The sequence below is a fragment of the Hyalella azteca genome, unplaced genomic scaffold, assembly GCF_000764305.2.
Source record: "Hyalella azteca isolate HAZT.00-mixed unplaced genomic scaffold, Hazt_2.0.2 contig6769, whole genome shotgun sequence".
Lineage (NCBI taxonomy): Eukaryota > Metazoa > Arthropoda > Malacostraca > Amphipoda > Hyalellidae > Hyalella > Hyalella azteca.
In genome coordinates, this window is record NW_025936919.1 from 226,876 (window position 1) to 249,548 (window position 22,673).

Genomic DNA, 22,673 nt, shown 5'->3' on the forward strand with positions numbered 1-22,673 from the left:
CACTATGATAAAGCCTATAGGTGACTCAAAATTTATTCGCACAACGCTCAACATCGCACATTCAGTTGTTCATTGCACCAATCAAAGCCCTAAGAAATCGAAACTGATTCGTATGTTCGGATGCTTGTAAACATTTTCTCAACTTTAAGTAACTCAGTAACAACAATAGTAACAAAGTGACATGTTTTTTGAAGGCACTAATATTAACATGGATATCTTTCTCCCATCGGCATCCCTAAAATAACCCACCACCGAACGCTTATTCTGAGCTTAGATGTTATTGTTGCAATACTCAAACAATTCGCAGTAATTACCCTTTCGAACGAATTCTTCCACTTGACGTCAGCGAGTCCCACTCAAGTACGCAGGGTCTCACAACCACACTCCACTACGGCAGCATCGCAACTGAAAACAGTTGCTGCAATGCTGCTTAAAATGCTGCAGCGAGACTATGAACTTAGGAAGGTCGGTGAAAAGCCGCTGCCTGTAAGAGGCATGCATGGGCCGTTACATTCATGGCTGAATTAATACAACCATGTATTAATTGTTAATACAACCATGTATTAATTGTTAATACAATATTAATACTAATACAACTGTGGGTCAACCTTGTATTAATTCAACAATGGTTACATTATACTTCAACCCTAATGCGAGGTATATATTAGGGACGTATGGATGTCTGATGAGGTTAGGATGCCTACGAGGTTAAGAATCTTTTGTGGGCGAAAATTATTGGAATATCTGCCAGCGTAGTTAGAAATAGTCCGGCCGCAAGACCGGCCGTAAATTTGTCCGAGACGTTTTGGTGCAGTATAGAATAGTAATGTCAGCACTGAGGAACTGGCCAAGTTTGGCCTGTTGCCGATTCTCGTGTTTTTTACTAGTCACTTGGAGATCTGAGAACTGGCCTTTTGACCAGATCTATCCAAAACTGAAGTTGAAGCTAAGAAGCTGCTGAAAACCCACCAATTAGTGATCCTGAACTTGAACATTAGGCCACCGTAGCATCAATAAATTTACTTAGTTGTCTTACTTACCAAATGTACATCTTTGCAATTTATGGTAGTTTTTAAGCTGAAATTCAATTGAATTAGTATTTCAACGGCAAAATACGCAATATAAATTGGTTGATGAACAATATGATGATTTTCCAGCCCTCAGCTTTTTTGGCCACAAATGAAACGTTCAATTGCCAAAATCTTCCTAGCGTTCGTTCTCATATTTTTGCTACAAAAATAATCATCCCCCGAAGGTTGGCTTTAAGATCAGCTTTTCCAAAGTTAGATAAACAATTGGGTACCCGACAATAAATAAAAGATTAAGCCATTTAATTAAATGGATTTATGAACCATAATCACCAGCATGTGGACAGCCTCCCCAATGACATCGTTGGCGCTCCAAGTATGAACGCGTTCAAGAACAGACTGGATAAAGCTATGGAAAAATATATGTTCAGATTTGAAATGCCTAGCACCACATCGAACCCGGTGGAAGTCTATTAGCTACTTCAAACTATCGTCAGTCATGAAAAGATCCGGTCAAATGAAACGATATTAGATCTTCTGCGAACAAGGCACGAAAAGGAAAAGAATCGGCGACAGGCCACATCAGGCCTACACTTCAGCGCCGAGATCAATATGTTATGTTATAACTGCAACATTGACCGTTGTCATTGTCACAGCTCAATACATTGTCCAAATAAAGTCCGATAAAATGATCAAAAGAACTGTGTAAAGTATAGTGTTCATTATAGCCGCATAAACCACAACAAAAAGAGTGCATGACTGAGGCCAGCTTTGTCCAACTTCACACTTTAGCTCACATTCCTTTGCGTAGGAAAGAACGCTTTAGTACACCTAGCAGCCTTTGAATTCAACTGCTTAAACTAAGCTTTAGCGTCGTATGTCCGCAGTCACCTTAAGCTTGCCAAGTTAAGCACGATAATACTGCATGTAGCATAACCTCTTCTGAACTAACCTATTCACGTCACGACATTTCTCCGTTCAAAACAATGAGAGTGGACCTAACCTAACCTCAATGGTTGCAAGAAAGAAGTTAGAGAGGTGGGGGCAAATGAGCAAAGTATAGCGGCTAGACCAGTGGTTCCCAAAGTGGGCGATATCGCCCCCCTAGGGGCGGTGGAAAGATTTTGGGGGGCGGTAAGGAAGAAGAGGNGTCGTATCTCTTAGGCTTAGCTCTAAAGCTAAGTGTAGTTATTGCATGCTGAGCCTGGGCGTTGACTCCAGGGCTTATTTAAGGGTTAAATTTGTGGCCCACGGGTGATTCCAAAAAATTTGAATTTGTGGCCCACGGGTGAACCCAAAAAATTAAAAAAAAAATCTATTCCGTATGCAGAATTGCTTCCAAAGCTCCATTTCGAAAGCCAAAGCTGACTGTTCAGAGGACACCGTGAAATTTGTTGAGACGATACTCATCATGTCCATTCCAAGGATGAATACAGCACGGTTGAAGTACTCTCATTTATTGAGAAAAATAATATTCCTTCAACTGCGTAAGTATAGTAACACAAATTCGTTACCAGAGAAGCCGTTGACATCTTAAGCTCTACAACAGAACAAACTCTTTTCACGCAAGCACTGGAAAGGGTTAACAAAACAGAAAGTAAAAATTTTTATTTTGTTTTCTGACATAAACTAAAAAATTTTTCGTTTCCTTTCTACTTTTAATAAAAGCGGCAACGATTTGTACGTAAGCAGGAACTATGTTCAATGCATTAGATCGTACATGTAAAATAATATCGCAGTGCAGCACAAGCCAGGATAGGCTCAGTACTCACGACGGCCACTGCAGAGTAGACCTGGTCAGCTGCATTTATAGTTTCACAGCACTGCAGCACAAGCCAGGATAGGCTCAGTACTCACGACGGCCACGGGCCACTGCAGAGTAGACCTGGTCAGCTGCATTTATAGTATCACAGCACTGCAGCACAAACCAGGATGGGCTCAGTACTCACGACGGCCACTGCAGAGTAGACCTGGTCAGCTGCATTTATAGTATCACAGCACTGCAGCACAAGCCAGGATAGGCTCAGTACTCACGACGGCCACTGCAGAACAGACCTGGTCAGGCCAGGATAGGCCAGTCCAGGTCCGAGTCCCCACTATAATCGTCGGAATCAAAGCTGGGGAAAGCGTTCTTCTGATAATCATCGTCGTTCAGGTCGTCATGCCAGACAAAATATCTATCTGGGCCCGAGGGCACAAACTGCTGGAGCAGGTCGTGGCTGAAGTCCAGCCACTCGTAATCAAATCGATGGGATCCGACGCGCTCGTAGATGTACGGGTACGAGTTCAGCTTGTGGCCTGAAACAAAAACACATTCATGCACATCAGAACGCTACAGAACTATGTACTTGTGGTGTTAGTTCTTTAATGCGATTCAGGTTTTGTAATTAGCGAGACGCTCAAAAGGGAGCAAAACAAAAAGAAATGAACCCTTAAGTAAACCAAAGAGATTAAGCACATTCGAGCTAGTCCGTACTATCAACAATATTTAAACAATGTATGCGAGAAAACATTTATAGATGAACACATCAAGTCAATAGCAGAGAAAATGCCTTTTGAAAATGTCACATAAAATATCAATTATCACTACTTATCCGAAGCGAGTTAAGACCGGTCACTTTCTTAGCCACCAGTTCTGGTAAATGGGAGTAGTATACCTTTGATTTTGATGACAGGATCTGCGAAGGTCAGGTGGTCGGTGCAGCTGACATGCAGCACGAGGGGCTGGTCGTGGTCGAGACACTGTGAGGGGACCTGTGACCTGTTCTCGTGTGACCTCATGACATGTTCTCTTATTCTGTGTGACCTGTTCTCGGTCAGCGCCTTCCTGCGTAGCGCAGCGAGCTCCTGGGCCGTGGAGAGATCCACGGTCACCATCGCGGCGCCGATCTCGACGAGCTGAACGTGGGCCACGAGCCTACAGGGCACCACACATGTAGGGAGTTTGTTTGAGGCAGCAGCAAGGAGTTTGTTTGAGGCAGCAGCAAGGCGACTACCGGCGAGGAATTAAACAAGTGTGGGGACACAACTACACAACAACTTCATGTGTACATAACTGTAAAGAAGTAGCTTACGAGAAAGTAGAACGAAAATGCGACCAGAAGATGGAATGAATTCTTTGCCTTATTTGAGCGAGAAATTTGAAAACAAATATAGACAAGCTTTAAAGCTAGATCTAAAAAGCTAGAATTTGCATTTTAGATAACAGCAATGGAGTGTGCTGGAAATATAAACTGCTTTTTAGATATTTTTCTTCGATTAGAATACACATGATAAAATCTTCTCATTGACCGGTCAATTTAATTTTTTTTCTGCAAGGATAGATTTTTAGCCATTTTTTCTAATTCAGATTGCGTGCATGGGACAGAAATGCCCATTAATTACCCACCTCATTTGATTGCTGGACAACGGAAATACGTGCCACCTAAGAAACTGTACAAAATCAGGCACTTGATTTCACAAAAATAAGCGAGAAACAAACATTGACTCACAGTTTCAGCTGATCCAGTGAGAATTCATTGCTTTTAATAAAGACTCGCTGAAGCTTTGGCATGCGCAGGAGGCTCTTGTACGTCTCATCGTCCAGAGGGACGGAAAGCAGCGTTAGGGACTTCACCGATGGCGACGCCAGTGAAAAGTCTAGTGTGACGAATGTATTGCTATGGAGAACCTGGGGAGAAAAAGTCAGAAAATACAAAATCAATGTTCAACTCCAAGTCAAAATAATAATTGAAGATTTAGTGTCATCAGTGATAGCTTGAATAGACATTACAAAAAATGTAATATAAGAAATTAACTTTGACCTGTCATCAGGCAAGGCTAAATAACGCTTGCAATGAGGAAAATTCCTGAAACACCGTCTACCTCACACTATATGAAAATATTGCAAGACCCCATGCGAAACCGCAATGCTTACGCAAAATGAAATACAATTAAGACATACTATCAGGGATTCCACCCCTTTAGAGAGGGCGGATTTCCGCAAGTAATGGCAGGAGCGAAACGGACGCAGAAGCACGGAAAATCATGTCATCAACATTCAAGATCTCACGAGGACTCCGACCGCTCGCCGACAGTCACGGGATATGGAAGACAATTAAATAATGGAAATCATGTATATAAATCCAGTTCTGTAAATAAGGTGAAAAGTTTACTCATACATCAAGGTGGAAGTGCACAAAAAGTTTTGAAATGTTTCTACACGAACTCTGATTCCGTTTTGAACAAAAGAAATGAACTGTTAACTGTGATCGGAAACGAGTGTATAGACATTATTTGTATTACAGAAACACTCCCTAAAAATAACGGGGGAAAAATTTTACCAGTTGAATTTCAGTTGCCAGGTTTTGATTGCTTTCATAATTTAAAGTAAGGTGATGGAATCCGTTATGAGGGATAGGATTATCGATCACTTGACTGTTAACCATCTTCTATCAGACTGTCAGCATGGCTTTATTGCTGGCAGTTCATGCACCACTAATCTCCTGTCTACCTTGAATAATTGGACTCGCCTGCTGGACGAAAGGGAGCCAGTGGATGCACTGTACAAAAGGGAGTAGTGGATGCACTGATTTTGCCAAGGCATTTAATGGTGTTCCGCATGAGCGACTGTTACGTAAAGTGAATTCCTTGGGAATAGAGGGAAATGTACTCCAATGGATCAGGAATTTCCTAGTAGGCAGAAGACAACGAGTCAGCATTAACGGAACCGCGTACCGAAAGGAAGCGTTCTTGGGCCTGTTTTGTTTGTAGCTTTTATAAACGATCTACCAGAAGTAGTGTCAAGCGTGAGCTCCATCTAAGCCGATGACACAAAAGTTTATAATACAGTTAAGGATGCGTCAAATAAAATGCAACTGCAAAATGATCTCGATAGTTTAGTTGATTGGGCTGAGGCGTGGCAGCTGCGTTTAAATACTGACAAGTGTAAGTACCTCACCTCGGCAAGAACAATGAACAGCAAGCTTACAGCAATGAGAAGACACGGTTGAAACAAGAGGGTTATGATTGAGAAGTCTTGCGTGGAAAAAGATCTTGGAGTTTGGGTAGACAAGGAGCTAAAAATTTCTAGGCATATTGAAACACAAGTTAATAAATCCAATTAAACTGCTTGGGCTGATCAGATGCTCCTACGAGTACCTAGATATAGAAATGATGAAGCTGTTGTTCACCTCTGTCGTGCGCCCGAACCTAGAGTTTGGAAACGTTATGTGGTCACCGAGACTTGAAAAGGACAAAAAGTTAGTTGAGTGTTCAAAGACGTGCAACAAGGATAATTCCAGGCTTAAAGGGCAAGTCTTATGAAGAAAGATTGAAGATTATGAAGCATCCCAGTCTCCGTTATCGTCGCCTGCGTGGTGACTTCATTGAAGTTTACAAGTATACTCATGGTTTGTACAAGGTCCCAGAAGGATTACTAGAATTTGAAACAAGAACCAACACCAGGGGCCACAGCTACAAACTAAAAAAACTGCGGTGCAACTTATCCACGCGACAACATTTCTTCTCGCTTCGAGTCACCGACATGTGGAACAGTCTCCCTGAAGATATTGTTGACACTCCGAGTATGAACGCGTTCAAGAACAGACTAGACAAGGCCATGCAGGAGCATATGTTTAGCCTTAAAAAGCCTCGTATCCTACGGAACAACTGAAATCTAGAAGCGATTTTAAATCTGCCGTCCGTTGAAAAGATTTGATCAAAAGGCCAAGAAAGGTACAAGAATCGGCGACAGGCCTATCCAGGCCTATTCTTCAATGCCGAAGATACAATACTATATTATACTATTATTTGTTGATGACGAGCAAAATAATCCTAAATATATATTTAATGTAATGACATATGCTTGAACACGGATACATTTTTGTTCACGGATACATAGACCGTCATCAATGTTATTTGTTACTACGTGACTGACAAAGAGAGTTACCGTTTTTAGACAAAGGGTGAGCTTTCCATCCATCGCTATATAATCACTCGTCAACGTTATTCACACCAAACTCTTTGCCAAATGCTACCTAATCAATCATCAACGCTATTTACAAAAACAGGCATGGCAACACGAGTTACCTTCTGTAGACAAAATGCTAATGGTAGTTTCGAGAATAGTATAATATCAGGTTCAAGGTTTCCACACAAATGGAAGGCTCGGCATAGTCGTATGGAGCATAAATCTTCAGAAGAAACAAATTGTATGAGTGTCAAAATTAGTCAAATGCTTATATGTTTAAAGTTAAAACTTTTAAATTCCAATTAAACGAGAATAAATACTATCGCAGGCTCTTTATGATTAAGTTCCAATTTTGCGCCAGACAAACATTGCACCCAAATGATTCAGAGCAGCACAATTTAAAGCATGTCCCATGTACACGATACTAGAAATTAATATTTCATGCTATTGAATTTTGGTTGGAATGTCGTGTGTACACTTTGTCATTACAAAATCGAAAAGAACTAACAGCCATAATAAAACATTTCCAAGAATTATTCGTGCATCCTCAAGTGAGGACATACAAAATTATCGAGATGAAAACAAGATTCCCTGGGCCTGAACTCGTTTAAGAGTTCAGTTTTCAGTTCCAGAAAATCTGAGTGCAAGCTTTGAGAATTTGATTAGTGATTTTTGACAAATAGTAGCGTCTGTCTCTAAACAAAGTAAAAATAGTTTAAACAAGAATGCGTTCATATAGCACTTCAAAACTTCAAGTAAAAGGAATTTTGAAGATGTCTACATGAAAAAAAATCTGAATACTATACTATGAAGTTAAGAAATCATCAACGGCTGTGAATATTTTCAAAAGAAAATATAAATAAGGAAGATTTCAACTGAGTAGTAGTAGTCGTCGTAGTAGAATGGTTTGCTAGCGCTTCAGCTATTTAGCTATCTCGCACCGAAAGTCATGTTGAACATCACCAAAGAGGTGGAAGGTCTCAATTATCAAAAGCTTCTCAAATCAAAAATAGGTCATCACCCACAAGGGGCAGAATTTCTCAGATGTCCAGCCCGCTGAAGCTGGCTCGAAAGAAGCAGCGTTAGCATCTCAAAGAGACGAAGTGACAAGGAGGGACAGGTGAAAAGTAACAGAAACTAAGACACTCGAACAAGAGGTCGCTTACACGGGACGTCGGCCGCCCGCACGAGAGAGACAGAGAAGGGAAATGTAAGGAATCCTGCCTACATAATAACTTAACCCCACAACTGAGACCTACAGTCAGACACCGCGGGCTCAGCGGTGGGGCGCTCAGGAACAATCCCCCTAGGAGCGCAAAATCCCATAGAACTTCTGACGCGCACAGAAACGCGTCAGGAGTCCCCCCTGAGGGGGCCTGCACGAGAGAGACAGAGAAGGAAAATGTAAGGAATCCTACCTACATAATAACTTAACCCCACAACTGCGAACTGCAGTCAGATACTTCAAGCGTAGCGGTGGGGCGCTCGGGAACAATCCCCCAAGGAACGCGAAATCCCATAGGACCTCTGACGAGCAGACACGCGTCAGAAGTTCCCCCTAATGTTTTTCAACTGAAAGTTTTCAATTCTGGCCCCTTGCAATTTCATTCCCGCTTGGACTCGCAACTCACATCATAAACTGTTTCTACAGATAACTCAATGAAGAGATCCTCGATGTTTGGCTGCGATTCCTTGAGAACGTACTCAATGTCACACTCATGATCAGCAATGAAATGCAGCACCTGTGACAACAAAATGGCAGTTTTGTCACTTCAGTAAAACATCAGCAATGAAAACTAACAATTTCATCAGCCCGCACAGGAATAGTATTTAATTAGGTTGCACAAATGCGTATTAGTTACTAAATAAATCTTGGCAGTCACGTCTCATATCTCAACAACGAATTTTTGCAGGCATTCAACAATTTCCCACCTTCAAGTTATCGAGTGCATGGAAATTGAGGGAATCAAGATAATTGGTGCAATCGAGCTGGAGTTGCACCAGCGCCGGACACTTGCGTGCCAAGGAGGAGATAAAACGTGCTGGCCCCACCATTCTGCACGCCAAGGATGTCAAAAAATTTCATAACCTTAAGTGAATTAATGCAAGAAATTAAACAAGTAACAATACTCAACTTTGCATGGAAATGGAAGTCTTATCTATGTACTACCTAAAATTACTAAGAACTAAAAAACTCGGACTACATGAAATGCAACTCAGATATTCACTCATGATGTTCAGACATGCACTGCAACTGTATGTAGGGTCGTTGAAATATATTTCGTGGTGATTTAGCAAGGAGAATGAACAGCTTGATTGACTATACTTAACTAGCCTCAATTTAAGAAATAGTAACGAATATTAAGAGAATTTCTCAAGTCAATTTAGACGTGGTGATCTCATTTAAATTAGTTCTAAAGGAGGCTTTAGACCATTGGTTCCCAAAGTGGGCAGTACTACTTCCCTGGAGGCAGTGGAAAGATCTGGGGTGGGGACGCGGCGAGGAAGAAAGGGGCGGTAGGGGGCGGCAGTCCGAAGTCTCAAAAGTTCGAACGTTTGTTTGACCATTTGTACTCTAACGCGTGCACTTACACGGCTCCCAGCGATGGGGTGTTCCACCTAGATCTGGGTTTTTTAACCTCTCTTGTATTTCTAGTGTATATTTTTGAAAATATTTAAAATAATTGTTTTTTGTGTGTCAGTGCAGACGCCATGTGAACATTATGTGCCTGTGGAGGGCGCTACGAATTCAATGGGGAGCCGAGGGGGTGCCGGCCTGTAAAAGTTTGGAAACCACTGTTTTAGAAGTTAAATTTTTTTGAATAAAAAGCTTGAGTTAATCGATTGACTCAAGCGTGATTGACCGAGTATGAACACGTATGACTCTTGAAGCGAGGCTTGATGGTGATCGATAGAGTTTGATTGGTGGAATTGATTGATAGGAATATTCGCATCCAAAGCCGTATTCGAAACCATTGCTCACCACCAAAATTAACAGAGCAGCTCATGAAAAACGAAGGAACAATGTGCACTGATCATTTTTCTTACGAGAAGAAAAAGTTAATGAAAAAATTGAAGGCCTGATTGAGGAGGGTAGGGGATTGAATCAATTGTTTGATCGTTTAGGGACTCATTTACAAGACTAATAGATTCAAATGGTTCTCCATTAGTCATGGTTTCATAAGTAGCTATTCCATTTCACACACAAATTTCTTCATTCATCACTGCAGGAATATGAACATTTAAATAATTTGCCTTATGTTACATACATATCAAACCCTTTACGAGATATATTCAAGTTTGTTATCAGAGAAACTATCATTATGCATTAATTCGAGACGCACCTAATTAGAACCAGAGCTTATATTCAATCAGACTTGCCCGCAATATTAAATCCTTTACGTAATATGTCCAGTTTCAACAGCAAGCTCTGCTTGATCATCGGACTCGCTCATGAGCAGCACCAGCCATTGCAATTGTGTTCCATGCCAACAGCTACTTGTCTTTCATTAACCTGTTTTGACGTGACCAGTTTTTCATAGTACCTAGCTGTTTTTTCACAAAAACCCATTTTGACTGTAGCCCATTATTACTGTAACCCATTTTGACTGTAGCCCATTATTACTGTAACCCGTTTTGACTGTGGCCCATTATTACTGTAACCCGTTCTTACTGTAACCTGTTTTTACTGTAACCTGTTTTTCTATTAACTTGCTTTGCAATAACCTGAAAGTTGTCAAGCTGTAACCTGCTTTGCTATCATCTGTTTGATGGTATTCGACTCTTACAGGTATGGAGGTCTGACGTTGTTGAACAAGCGAAAGGTCGCGAGACTTGAGTTGAAGGGAAAGTCCGGGAAGCTATATGTTGCGTCTTCTGGTTTAATGTACTCAACATTGTGGATTGAAAGTTCTCTCAGAGGAGTTTGCAATTTCTTCAGAAGAGCCAAGTTAACATGCCTCAGTCTGCCAAGCCTCAGAACCTGCAAGCTTTTGCACAGCTTCAAGTCTCGCAGCAATTGGTCAGAGTCGAAGTTGCCCTAGAAAAAAAATTTCATTCAAAAGAGGGTCTCAGGATAATCTCTTTAATTCTTCAAATATTATCAAGGAATAAATTTCTTGAATAATTCAAAAATTTTCTATCCGTAAAATTTTGCTGAAGAATATATAATATAAAGAGAGACGCATAAAATGTTTCGTCCTACCATCGTGCCGATGGTATGAGAGTCCTGCGATGATACACAGAGGCAATCAGAACTAGGCAGAACAAGCAATATCTAAATTTCGCAATAAATTGGAAATAAAAAGCGGAAATTTCCTCTGTGCGCTCTGTGTTATCACAGGAGCGATTGACCATGAAAAAGGATATTTAAACAACGACATAACATAGAGGAAATGAAAAAATTGAAAAAAAAATTCAGAGCTAATCGCTAGGGGATAGAAGACTAAAGGCCCGTTTCCACTATGAGACTCTGCGAGACTGACGATTGAAAAACTGGCTTTTTCAGTCCGGACTGAGGCAGTCTGGACCATCGAGACTTGAGTGACGGCGAGTCAAGCGCTGTTCAATCTTTTACTGGACTTGCGTGACGGGCAAGGGTCAGTGTCGCTGTGACTTTCGTTCAAGGAGGGTGTGTGCTGGGCGGGCGCTCCAATAAACGCACCATTGCCTGCCTCTTTGCTTAACTGACCATGTCGCACGACGGAGACTGGAGCAGAGATGTCACTGAAAGGCTTATAGATTTATATAGAGAGGCACCTTGCTTCTAGCACGTAAAAAGCTTTTTTTACAGAGACAGAATATTGAGAATTAGAGAAAATAAGTAAAGAAATGGAGAAATTATATCCATTCACGAACATCGAAAAATGGAAATAATACTTCCTAACTTCTCATTGACCGATTTTATCTGTTTATTGACATAGATTCACTCGTCCGTCAATTAAAAACCTTAATATCTTATTGTCCTTACAGTGTATGTATACTCAGTAAATAAACACATTAACCAATAATAGTAGTAGCATTTGTGAAGCACGCTATGATACCTATCTAAATCTATGGACAAAAAATCAGACATGGTTAAACATTGTGACGTATTTATTACATTTAATTTTCTCGACACATTAAAGGTATAATAAGATAATGCTGTTTCTTAATCCCTTGGTGAATGCATGTTATTACACGGATAAACTATGTTAATGAACTTTAGGTCTCCACAAAAGGAAAAGGAAGCTGGAAAAAAACAGTTTTCTCTTTCTTAACGGTCAGAAAGTGACCGCAACATGAACTAAGTGTTCGTCAGCAAAATAAAGTCAATGTAAAAAATGTATTATGCTGACAATGCGTTATTGTTACAACTCAGACCTGCTTGTTTTATAGATGTGCTGATAACGGTATTTGCAGACAATTCTTACAGAAAACCATGCAAGATACATTGGTGAGGACAATACACAATGGCTATACTTCCCAGCATTGACAAATCTGCCGCACAAGCCTCACCTCGAGACACAAAGTCCTGAGTTTGGTACAGCCTCGGAAGATGGTCTTCATTTGAGTATAATGCTTTCTCCCATGCGAAAATTGCAGCAATAATTCCTCCAGGTTCACAGCAAGTCGACCTAAAATTGGAAGAAATATGAGCATTTGTAGTTAGTTATTTGGACAAGCATAGCAGTCCTTTGTGAGTTGAAGTAACTGTTAGAAACTTATAAACCCCGTTCCTGCATTTAGCATAAATCCCTCCATAACATTCATAGTTTTCTACAAACAAAAGGTGAAGAAACTATCGAATGGAGCAACATGAATGGAGCAATTGAAAATAACGCCAACGATGGTGTAATTAAAATGATGGTAATTAAATCTGCATGTCTTCTCATGCATGTCTGATTTGGAAGAAACGTGGACAAATTTACTGCGTACCTATAGCATCGAATACGTCGATATCAAAGACGCAAAGATACTCGTTGATACACAGGGTAGTGAGGTGGTTTGCATTCATGATGAGCATCTTGTAGGTGTAGAGCTTCATGTTCTGCGTGAGCTGGGCCGACGACTCGCTGAAATGCAACGCAAACAAGGCTACGCCGTCACTCAGTATCAATTACAGACAAGTGTTGCTAGAATGCAACGCAAACAAGGCTACGCCGTCACTCAGTATCAATTACAGACAAGTGTTGCTGAAATGCAACGCATCGTCAAAGTTGAATCCAAGATTTGCTTCATTCATGACAGATGAAATAAAAATATGAATGAAAAAATTAGGAAAATGTATAGAATAATATGAAGTAAAATAGAAACAAATCTATAAATAAAAATTAAAAGGTCTATGGAAATAAGTCAATGGAATTCAGGAAGTAGTAGCACAATGGTTAACTAGAGCTTAACCCTCTACCGCTGTATGTCACTCTCCGGGAACATAACTTTCAAATTAAATAATACTTAAACTATCTAGTGTAGCAACCTGAGGACGTTATTACGCAACAGAGAATATTTCCAAGTTGTTGTATGTTGCGGCAACCATCAGTGCAAGTCATTTTGCGCTCACTAGAACGTATCCCTTTTGTGAAGTTGGCTTGTGACAATATTGGCCCGGTTGCTCGTGGCAGGCGGTAGAGGGCTAAGCTATTGCAGAGCAGAAATCAAAAATAAACATCACCAGCAAAGCAGAAGGTCTCAATTATCCCAAATTAATTAAATTGTTCATTATCCAGACAGAACGGGAGGCTTCAATTCACCAGACCGCTAAAGCTGGCAAGAAAGGAGCAGGTTTAGCATCTCAAAAAGATGAAGGTATACAACGGGACAGGTCAAATGCAACAGCAACTAAGACACTCTTACAAGAGGTCTCTTCCTCGAGACGTCAACACGAGACAGGAAAATGAAATGCATGGAATACTTGCATAACAACTTAACCCCACAACTGAGACCCGCAGTCAGATCCTGCAAGCTCAGCGGTGGAGCGCTCAGGATCAATGACCCTAAAAATTCAAAATCCCATAGGACATCTGACGAGCATAGGCACGTCAGAAAGCCTCCCCTGAGGGGTGTCACTATGAAACGACAAAATTGCTTCCTTATAATAACCATCATGCAAAACACAATTATTTCCTTGTAGCGGCAGTCATGCCACAACACAATCACATCCGTCCACTTAGGTCGGCAAATCGCTTCAATGGCAGCCGACAAAGCCTACCTGCAGCCTTCAGGGCGGTTGAACCAAGCACGTCGCCAGGTGCACTCGTCATCATTGAAGTCTATGACGCTATTCTGGCCCAGCTCGCGGTAAACCAGCGACTGGAAGCGCCGACACACTGCGTGAAATATGAACAGAGAAATAAATTATAAGAAGGCAGAACACTGCTAATTACTGCTAATCACGCGGCTAGAATACTGCTAATTACGCGGCCCCCGATCTCTGCCGCGACAGCCGCGTCTACGTCGTGGGGGTACGCTGGCCTGCGCGCCGGCCGGATGCCCGGCTTACTCGCGGGTCAGGCCAAACGGCAGAGGTCCCCCCGCATGGATCGCTGCCGGACGGAGGCTCCTCTCTTCATTTTTTCACTAAGGGGTCGGGGAACCTCGGCCTCCCCTTCCCTCTACCCACATCTTAGGCCGCCTATCTTTCCAGGGGCACCTTATGCTCTCCTCTCCTCCCATCTTTTCTTCCTACTCGTCCTTCTTCTCCTGACCCAGGGTATCCATACCAACCCTAGCCCGCACCCCTGCTCAGTCTGCTCCCTCACAGTCACGTGGCGAGGATATTCGTTTCTGTGCTCCAAGTGCAATGCCTGGACCCACAAGCGATGCTCCGGCCTGCGCTCCATTAATTTCTACTCCGAAGACTGGATCTGCCCTACGTGCAGACGGTCTGACCCGATTCNAAGTGTAGGCTGCCCACTGCATGCAGGGCTCAAGTCAAACTCTTCTCTGGACAACTTTAAAGGCTTGTAGTGCTTCGAGCTGGGTCGTGATGTGTCCTTGTCATGAGCTTGCCTTACGTATGCTTTTTGATTTTCAAAGAACGTTGCGTCGTAATAACTCAAAATTCTGAAAAATAAATATTTGCGGTATAGTTTAAATAAAAAATATTTCTATCATGTAAAATGAAAGAAAAACTTTCGTATGGTTTCCAATGCCACCTTGAAAAAAATCTAAGGATTCAGTGTCTTTGAGATCAATACAGAGAGTCCTATGGATTCCGGAATAGAACTATTCCTTTCTAAGCCATCCTTTTCTATATTCAGGCAGAATAAATACCTGTGTTTCACTAGCTTCCAACACAGCAACAGAGACAAGAAGTTATCTACTCAAGTAGTCAGCCAAACTTTCAACACAGAAAGGAGATTCTGGCTGCATAACATAACTCTGCAACCCAGACCCAGTCTAATACCACAAGCACAGTGTTGATATATTTATAACCAATGTCCCTGAAAGCACAAAATCACTTTGAAAACTTTGAAAAAGCAACATCTCAATAAGAGAGTTTTCAGATAGAACCGCTCGTTGGATAGATCTATTTGCCTTTAGTGGCTAGAAGGGACCAACTGTCAGGCCGTGATGTCATTAGCGACTATTACGTCACCTTCTGTGACGTCACTACTCGCGGGTCACCGCGTATTATAAGCTCGGAGAGCGCACTGCCAGTCAGTCATAGGCGGTAGGCAGTCATCATAGAGCCTGCAAACTCTAGACGAGCTCACGTCGTCTTAGACTCCGGCACTCGCAGCCAACACGCAGTGTCGTTATACTNGGTCGACGGCCAATGAATATTTAATATGTTATTCGGACAATTATAATGAACCCAAACCCCTCAGGTTTATCTACAATAGATCAGACAGATCCTTCCAAGGTTATGACAGAAATATAAACTTGGACAGTGGCACACCAGAACATAGTGTCCTCATAAATTTGACACCAACTAATTACAAGTTATACAAGAGCATTAAGGCAGAGTTTACTTAGTGTTATCAAGAAGGTAGGATGTTGTCGCAACAGAATTTTAGTACATCAGATGCTATTCATTTTTCAACAGTGCAAATTTGATAGAGCTTGCACATATGAAGTCAAAGTAACAGGCTGTTGATTGAATAAAACGTCAGACTTGCCATGTTAGAAACATTCTACAATATGGCTGTTTGTATCTAGAATTGATAGTTGTTGCTATAGAAAGTTTTGAGAATAAAGTTTTTCATCTACAAAAACTTGTTAGTAATTCATATAGAGTCTAGAAAGACTTATGTACAGAACTTACTGTTGTATTAGTTGTGTGAATTGAAATAAATTCATTGGAATCTATGAAATAACAAGGAGTTGAAATAAGGAAATAAAGGAATAACTGAATTAGTATAAAGCAGCTGCAGTGATACCTTCCATTAAAAAAACAAAGTTGAGATAACTGCCACTGCCTTAGTATTGTTTTCCAAAGCCGCGCAATTGAATTTTAATGAGCTTCACCTTCTTATAATAGGAAAATTAACATAACATAGTGATGTGGACGCTGAAGTGTAGGCCTGATGTGGCCTGTCGCCGATTCTTTTCCTTTTCGTGCCTTGTTCATAGATCTAAACTCGTGTCATTTGACGGATCTTTTCATGACTGACGATAGTTTGAAGTAGCTACTAGACTTCCACCGGGTTCGATAAGGAGCTAGGCATTTCAAATCTGAACATATATTTTTCCATAGCTTTATCTAGTCTGTTCTTGAACGCGTTCATACTTGGGAGCGCCAACGATGTCATTGGGGAGGCTGTTCCACATGTCGGTGATTCGAAGCGAGAAATTTTGTCGCGTGGAGAAGTTGCAGCGCAGTTTTTTTAGCTTATAGCCGTGGCCCCTGGTGTTGGTTCTTGTTTCAAATTCTAGTAACCCTTCAGGGACCTTGTATAGACCATGAGTATACTTGTATACTTCAATGAGGCCCCCACGAAGACGTCGATAACTGAGGCTTGGAAGCTTCATAATCTATGCCTAGCTCCTTATCGAACCCGGTGGAAGTCTAGTAGCTACTTCAAACTATCGTCAGTCATGAAAAGATCCGGTCAAATTACACGATTTTAGATCTATGAACAAGGCACGAAAAGGAAAAGAATCAGCAACAGGCCACATCAGGCCTACACTTCAGTGCCGACATCACTATGTTATGTTATGTTAATTCTTAATATTGGCCAGATACTCATCCACATATATATATTCCCAGTTCTGACTTTAGCCATTTCTTTATACCTGTATCAAGTTTTTCCAGTTGTAGCATTATCTTTCTATTAAATTAAAATAAATTATTTGGCAAAAGTTCCTAATCCAACTTCAAACATCATATCAAAGAATACAGCAGAAAATGTGCAGATATTCTGCCTACTGGTAGAGTCCATACTGCATATTAATTGTATAAATAAGAAACAAGTGTGAAGTAGCAAGATTGCAAAAATTTATATGGACTCAATTGGAATTAAGAATGGACTGGTCAATATATGTTCACTGATATTATGATAACGATAATGACATTGCAAATGTCATCTCCATTTAATAATTTACCGACTTTTTTATAAGGTTGCTATCTGCAGATTTATGAGTTGGCTAGTAACCCTTTCAGAGGTATTGAGGTTTGCAAGTACGATAGAACAAGTAAGTAAATTGGAATAAAGGCCAGCAATGTAGGCAATAGTATTCATGTGTAATTAATGGTCTTTGGAGTTGGTTGAACAGAAAAAGTGATACAACATTCATTTATATTACTAAGAGCCCCTAAATTCATAATTTTTTACAATTAGTTGAAGAAATTATTATGCTCTCACAACTTACAAATCGCTTTCATGCCAGCTGCTGGGTACAATGATGGCAGAGGCAGACTTCTTGCCTGGCTCACGTTTCGAAGTGATGCGGTCTTGTGAAATGCCAAATCCCTTTGCTATTTCATCATCAGTAACCTGGTATTTAAATTTAAAAAATTTTTGACATGTAAAGGTTCAAAAATAAAACATTATCAATCACAAAATAGCTATTTTCTAACAAACAAATCATTGACAGCTGCAGTAATGGTAAAACAAGGAATTAGATTGTCAGTTGAATAATAGTTACTTCTCGGTTGTCAGACTAGACAGAGAAGGCATATACTATGTTCATGAACAAAAATAAATAAATTGCCATCTTAAAATTATTTTTGACAATTTAAGCCCTTAGGCCTCATAAAATGGAAAAAAATATTTGGAGAGGAAAAAAAATACATTTATAAGATCTATTTTTAAAATCTTACCATTTCCAATGAACTTGAGTCTATCAAACAAATTATTGTGAACTAGAGACACAATACATCATTTTAGAATGCCAATGTGTTGCATAATCCTGTCTGCTGCAACCTTTCAAAACTGAACTTTCATCCAAACAAATGTAAATACAAAATACACAAATTAATTGCCAGAATGATACAAACAAAATCAACAAATCATACAAAATATGATAGAAAGAAACATAGTTATACTATGTTTTGATATGGAGTTGAGTCAATACAGACCAGGAGGTATCAAGACATTCAAGAGTTAACTTACCGATGCAGGTATATTTCTAACATATATTCTTAAGGGTGCAAGTTTAGAGGTGAGTTGTGGAACATTATCCCACCAAAGTCTGATTTGACCTGCTCAGTGAGGAAAATGAAATAATTGAGAGCTAATTAATGCAGAATTGAGATTAACCAGCTAACTTCTTCCAGCCAAATTTCTGAAAGTTAAATTTATTCTCTACTCCTAAGTGAAAAATAACATTATTTATAAAATGTATTCATTGTTGTTAACTGCAAGGCAATAAGGTTAAACTACAACTGTTAGGCTTTGTTCTGCATTGCTACTTTTAATGTTTATTTAAGATAAAATGGTAGGTTATAGTTAATAAACAATGCTAAAGTTACATGATATTTCAAGTACATACAACAATTTTGCAACTTATTTCTTTGTTCTGTTATTCTCTCTTTTCTTTCAAGGAAAGGCGTTATTCTATCAAAATTTCATCCATAAAATTTAGTCATTATTTCATATATATTAATAAATTTCTATGATATAAATAAATTGAAATAACGATCACAATGAAACATTATCAAGGTCTGTTGATGTCTTCATGTACATACTTATAGCAACAAATTGTTGCAGGAGAAAAAACTTTCCAGGAATAAAATTTTGACACAAGTGAAAATTAATTACACACACAAAAACTAATTATTGGCTAACAGTAGCAGGGACAAGAGACCATCATTAATTGTGCTTAGGTGTGCCAAGGTATCATTGGTACCCTAAGGTTTTTATGCAAATTGACGTGACCATGATGCGTAGTTGTGTTTGTAGGTACTGGGTCTCTTCTTGTATTGGCTCCTTGAAATACATGTGCCTGTCCCTGAGTTTCACTGCCTCAATAGGAAATTCAAAATGAATAAGAAATAAATTCTATTAAAGCTATAAATGACAGGGCAACAAGTGACCAAATAGCTGTAAATAACAGGCCAACAAGTGACCATTTGAAGTAACAAGTGACCAAATAACCAAATTTAGTTGGACCACTGGACCCAGTTCAAGCCTCCAATCTTCTGCACTATTTGCTGCTCTCATCTGCACCTAAGCAGTGGAGATTGGTTATATTTGTAGTACAAGGCATGGCTTTAAAGCAAGTACCGGTATAGTTTTAAATACCTTGCTGAAACACTGCGACTGCTGTTTACCCCATGAAAGCCATTGTTATCAGGAGGTTTCATGTCAAGAGCTATTATCATATTTATTTTTTTCCACTTAAACCATACTTGCTAATAATTCAATTCTCCTCATGCTTAATGAAATTATTTTTTCCACTATTGTTTCATAGCAAGTCTAATTACTAAATTCCAAATGAATCAAATATATACCTAATCTGCTGAAAGAGCTGATATCATACCAAGTTCCACTCTGCAATACAGTTTGGTGAGTGAAGCTTTTCCAGCCAAGTTATTGAGTTCTAGTTAATTTTCTTACTTCCCACATATCCATTTACCATGTGCCTTAATTGCCTGCATTATATAGTGGCAGCTATTAATGTTTGCACACGTTCATGGTACAAGAGGTACTCTACTCAACGGTTATGCAGTTCTTGTGTAACCTTCATTACTTTAATTATATAAGTCTTGGGCAAGTCTGCACTACATTTCTAAGCATCTTAGCTGCCAATCATTAATTCACTAATTCCTAATTTCCTCAATGATTGACCATTCCCTTGGATTCAGCATGATTGATTCAAGTTATATTCTGAAATTTTAGCATGAGGCAGATTAAAATCCCTGCTTGGCATCAAGATCTTTCAATGTTGCTTGCAGTAGTTATTATTATTTTTAAAGCTTTCAGCAGTGTGCCTTGTGAGAAATTGCCTGCTTGTGCTTCCAGCTTACTTCTCTTAAGTTGCTCCCAGAACATTAACCTCTACTCAATTTTATTACACTCAATTACTATCTTTGAGTTGATGTTATCATTCTCTGTTCTTGTTTTTCTGACCTTTTCAACTTTTGTAATACCATAAAATTCAGCATAAACTTGACAGTTTTTTTACTTACACCATTATCAGACCAATTCAGCTTCTACTGCAAAAACTGAAGTAGATTAAAAGTCCCCTATCCCAGTGGTTGAAATGGGAACACTGTGTGGCTAGCCACATATGACATTACAGAACCATGCAATTGAGTCTACATCTGTTAATGGGATTTTAAAATGCACCCAACAATTGAGGATAATGCTGATTGCAAAGCGTGTGCTGCAAAATGGTTTCTTTCTGCTCAAGGCTTCAAATCAGTTGACAATCATCACCAAATAAGTGAAGCATATTGTGACAACATTTATGAGTGACATGAATGGTGCACAATGAGGAATGAAGTGGGAGACCTACAATCATTACAATGATATGATAAAAAATTGATCTATAAAGAAAATGAGTACCATTCATGATTTTTTCCTCATGCAGCTAGAAAGTTTCCTACTGTCTTGTTTGTTTGTGCACCTGAAGCAGCATCTGGTGGGGCAGCACTATTCCTGCCATTTTTAGAATTGCAAGATTTCCACTAGATGAATCACCTCCAATCTAATTGTTAACAAAAGTACACAATTGGGCCATAAGAATTCAAATATATAAAAAATTTCTCACTTAGGAGCCATGAAATTTCAGCAACAAGTAGGAAAATTTCTTTCCTGCCAACAATACTCAAAATTACACAAGTTAGGCCCATCTCTTGTGAGAGGTGGTGCAAGTGCGCTGAAGACCATTGGTTCTAAAGCACACACTTGTAAAGGAGCATTGGTTCTAAATCTCAAAATACCATGTTCTTCTATACTACCTAGAATTGCACCATGCAGTGGCAGCCAACCAACCCTCATGACAAACTAGAGATTTCTTTGGAATCAATTAATTTTTATTCCTAATTTACTTGAGATTAAAACCAATATCTTATGCACGATAATGATGGTATCCACAATACTATACTGATCTACTTATCAGTTCTATCTACTCAGTTATCAACATCTGCGTGGAGAACTCATTAAAGCATACAAGTATACTCATGGCTTATACGTACAAGGTCCCAGAAGGATTACTAGAATTTGAAACAAGAACCAACACCAGGGGCCACAGCTAAAACTAAAAAACTGCATTGTAAGTTGGCACTATGCCATCAGTCCTAGAATTGCACCATTGACTGCAATTTTCATTTTCTAAAATCATAAAATATATTGTTTAATGATTTTAGGTCATTAAGGCACAAGAATTTTTTCTGATTTAGATCATAAAGGGCTTCATAGTTATAAAACATATTGTTTAATGCAAACTACTTTCATATGGAACTTGGCACATTAGATGATTAGTCAAACTTGAAAGTTCATAGGTGACGATAGCAAACAAGAGTTTTTAAGAAATAAGTTCATTTTTAATTTGATGATTAGTTTAAATTTTAATTCAAAATCTATGTATGATAAAGCTGGCTACTGGTATACACGATACTTTACTGGTCTACCTACTAAGAGGACTCAAAAAGGAATAGTCTGAATAAGTCTCCACTTGGCCTCTATACTTAAAGCATAGGAAACTTACCTCTTTCTAGCTTATGACCCCATTCCATTTCAGAGGCTTTTATTTCAATAAAGACTAACTTAAATGGTTTTAAATTCCAATATTGAGGTTAAGAAAGATTGACCTTTATTTCTGTAAAACTTGTAACTGTAAGCATTAACATAATGAAATTCAGAACAAAATATCTAAACAGGTGCTGGCATATGCAGCACCCCAGTGGTGCTCTTTAATTAGAATAGAAAATAAAGAGTGAACTCTGGTAATTGCTAGTGTTGTGAAGTTAAGGAAATCCTTCCTTAGAACTCAAAATTCCCCCACAGCACTGTTTGTTCCAGCCTAGGGCTAGACTAGAATTTCAGTTCTCCCACAGGCCACAGCATTGTTTGAGCCAGTCAAGTGGCTAGAGTAATTCCAATTTCCAATTAGCTAGGCACTAGGCCTAATTCCAATTTAATTCAACTAATAAGTAATCCCAATTTTAAGTTAACAAAAAATTGAGATAAAGTTTTGTGAAAATAGGTTAGACCTAATTAAATTAGGTGACGATTTTTAGCTAGATCCTGAAGCCGCTGAAGGCTGAAGCTGGGTGTGAATCCCAGTCTGATTAAGAGAATCAACCACATGATGTTGGTAACATA

General features: G+C 39.5%; 2 protein-coding genes across 3 annotated transcripts in view; both read right to left on the minus strand.

The window, feature by feature from the left end:
- The window catches only part of LOC108677083, a 35,144-nt gene extending 34,751 nt beyond the window's left edge, over positions 1-393 (minus strand). For both annotated transcript variants that reach the window (XM_018165233.2, XM_047880998.1), the window contains exon 1: positions 315-393. The gene's annotated coding sequence lies outside the window, so the exon portion shown is untranslated. The remainder of the gene's footprint in view (positions 1-314) is intronic.
- Positions 394-2,469: 2,076 nt separating this feature from the next.
- LOC108677078 lies at positions 2,470-22,182 on the minus strand. Its single transcript, XM_047880997.1, has 13 exons — positions 22,057-22,182; positions 18,516-18,604; positions 17,773-17,897; positions 14,840-15,021; positions 14,168-14,285; positions 12,895-13,031; positions 12,475-12,593; positions 10,767-11,017; positions 8,911-9,034; positions 8,610-8,720; positions 4,520-4,698; positions 3,686-3,945; positions 2,470-3,326 (listed from the first exon to the last, which is right to left on the minus strand). Exons 1-13 carry the CDS (start codon positions 22,082-22,084, stop codon positions 3,088-3,090), a joined length of 1,962 nt encoding a protein of 653 aa, XP_047736953.1. The 5' UTR covers positions 22,085-22,182; the 3' UTR covers positions 2,470-3,087.
- Positions 22,183-22,673: the final 491 nt, after the last annotated feature.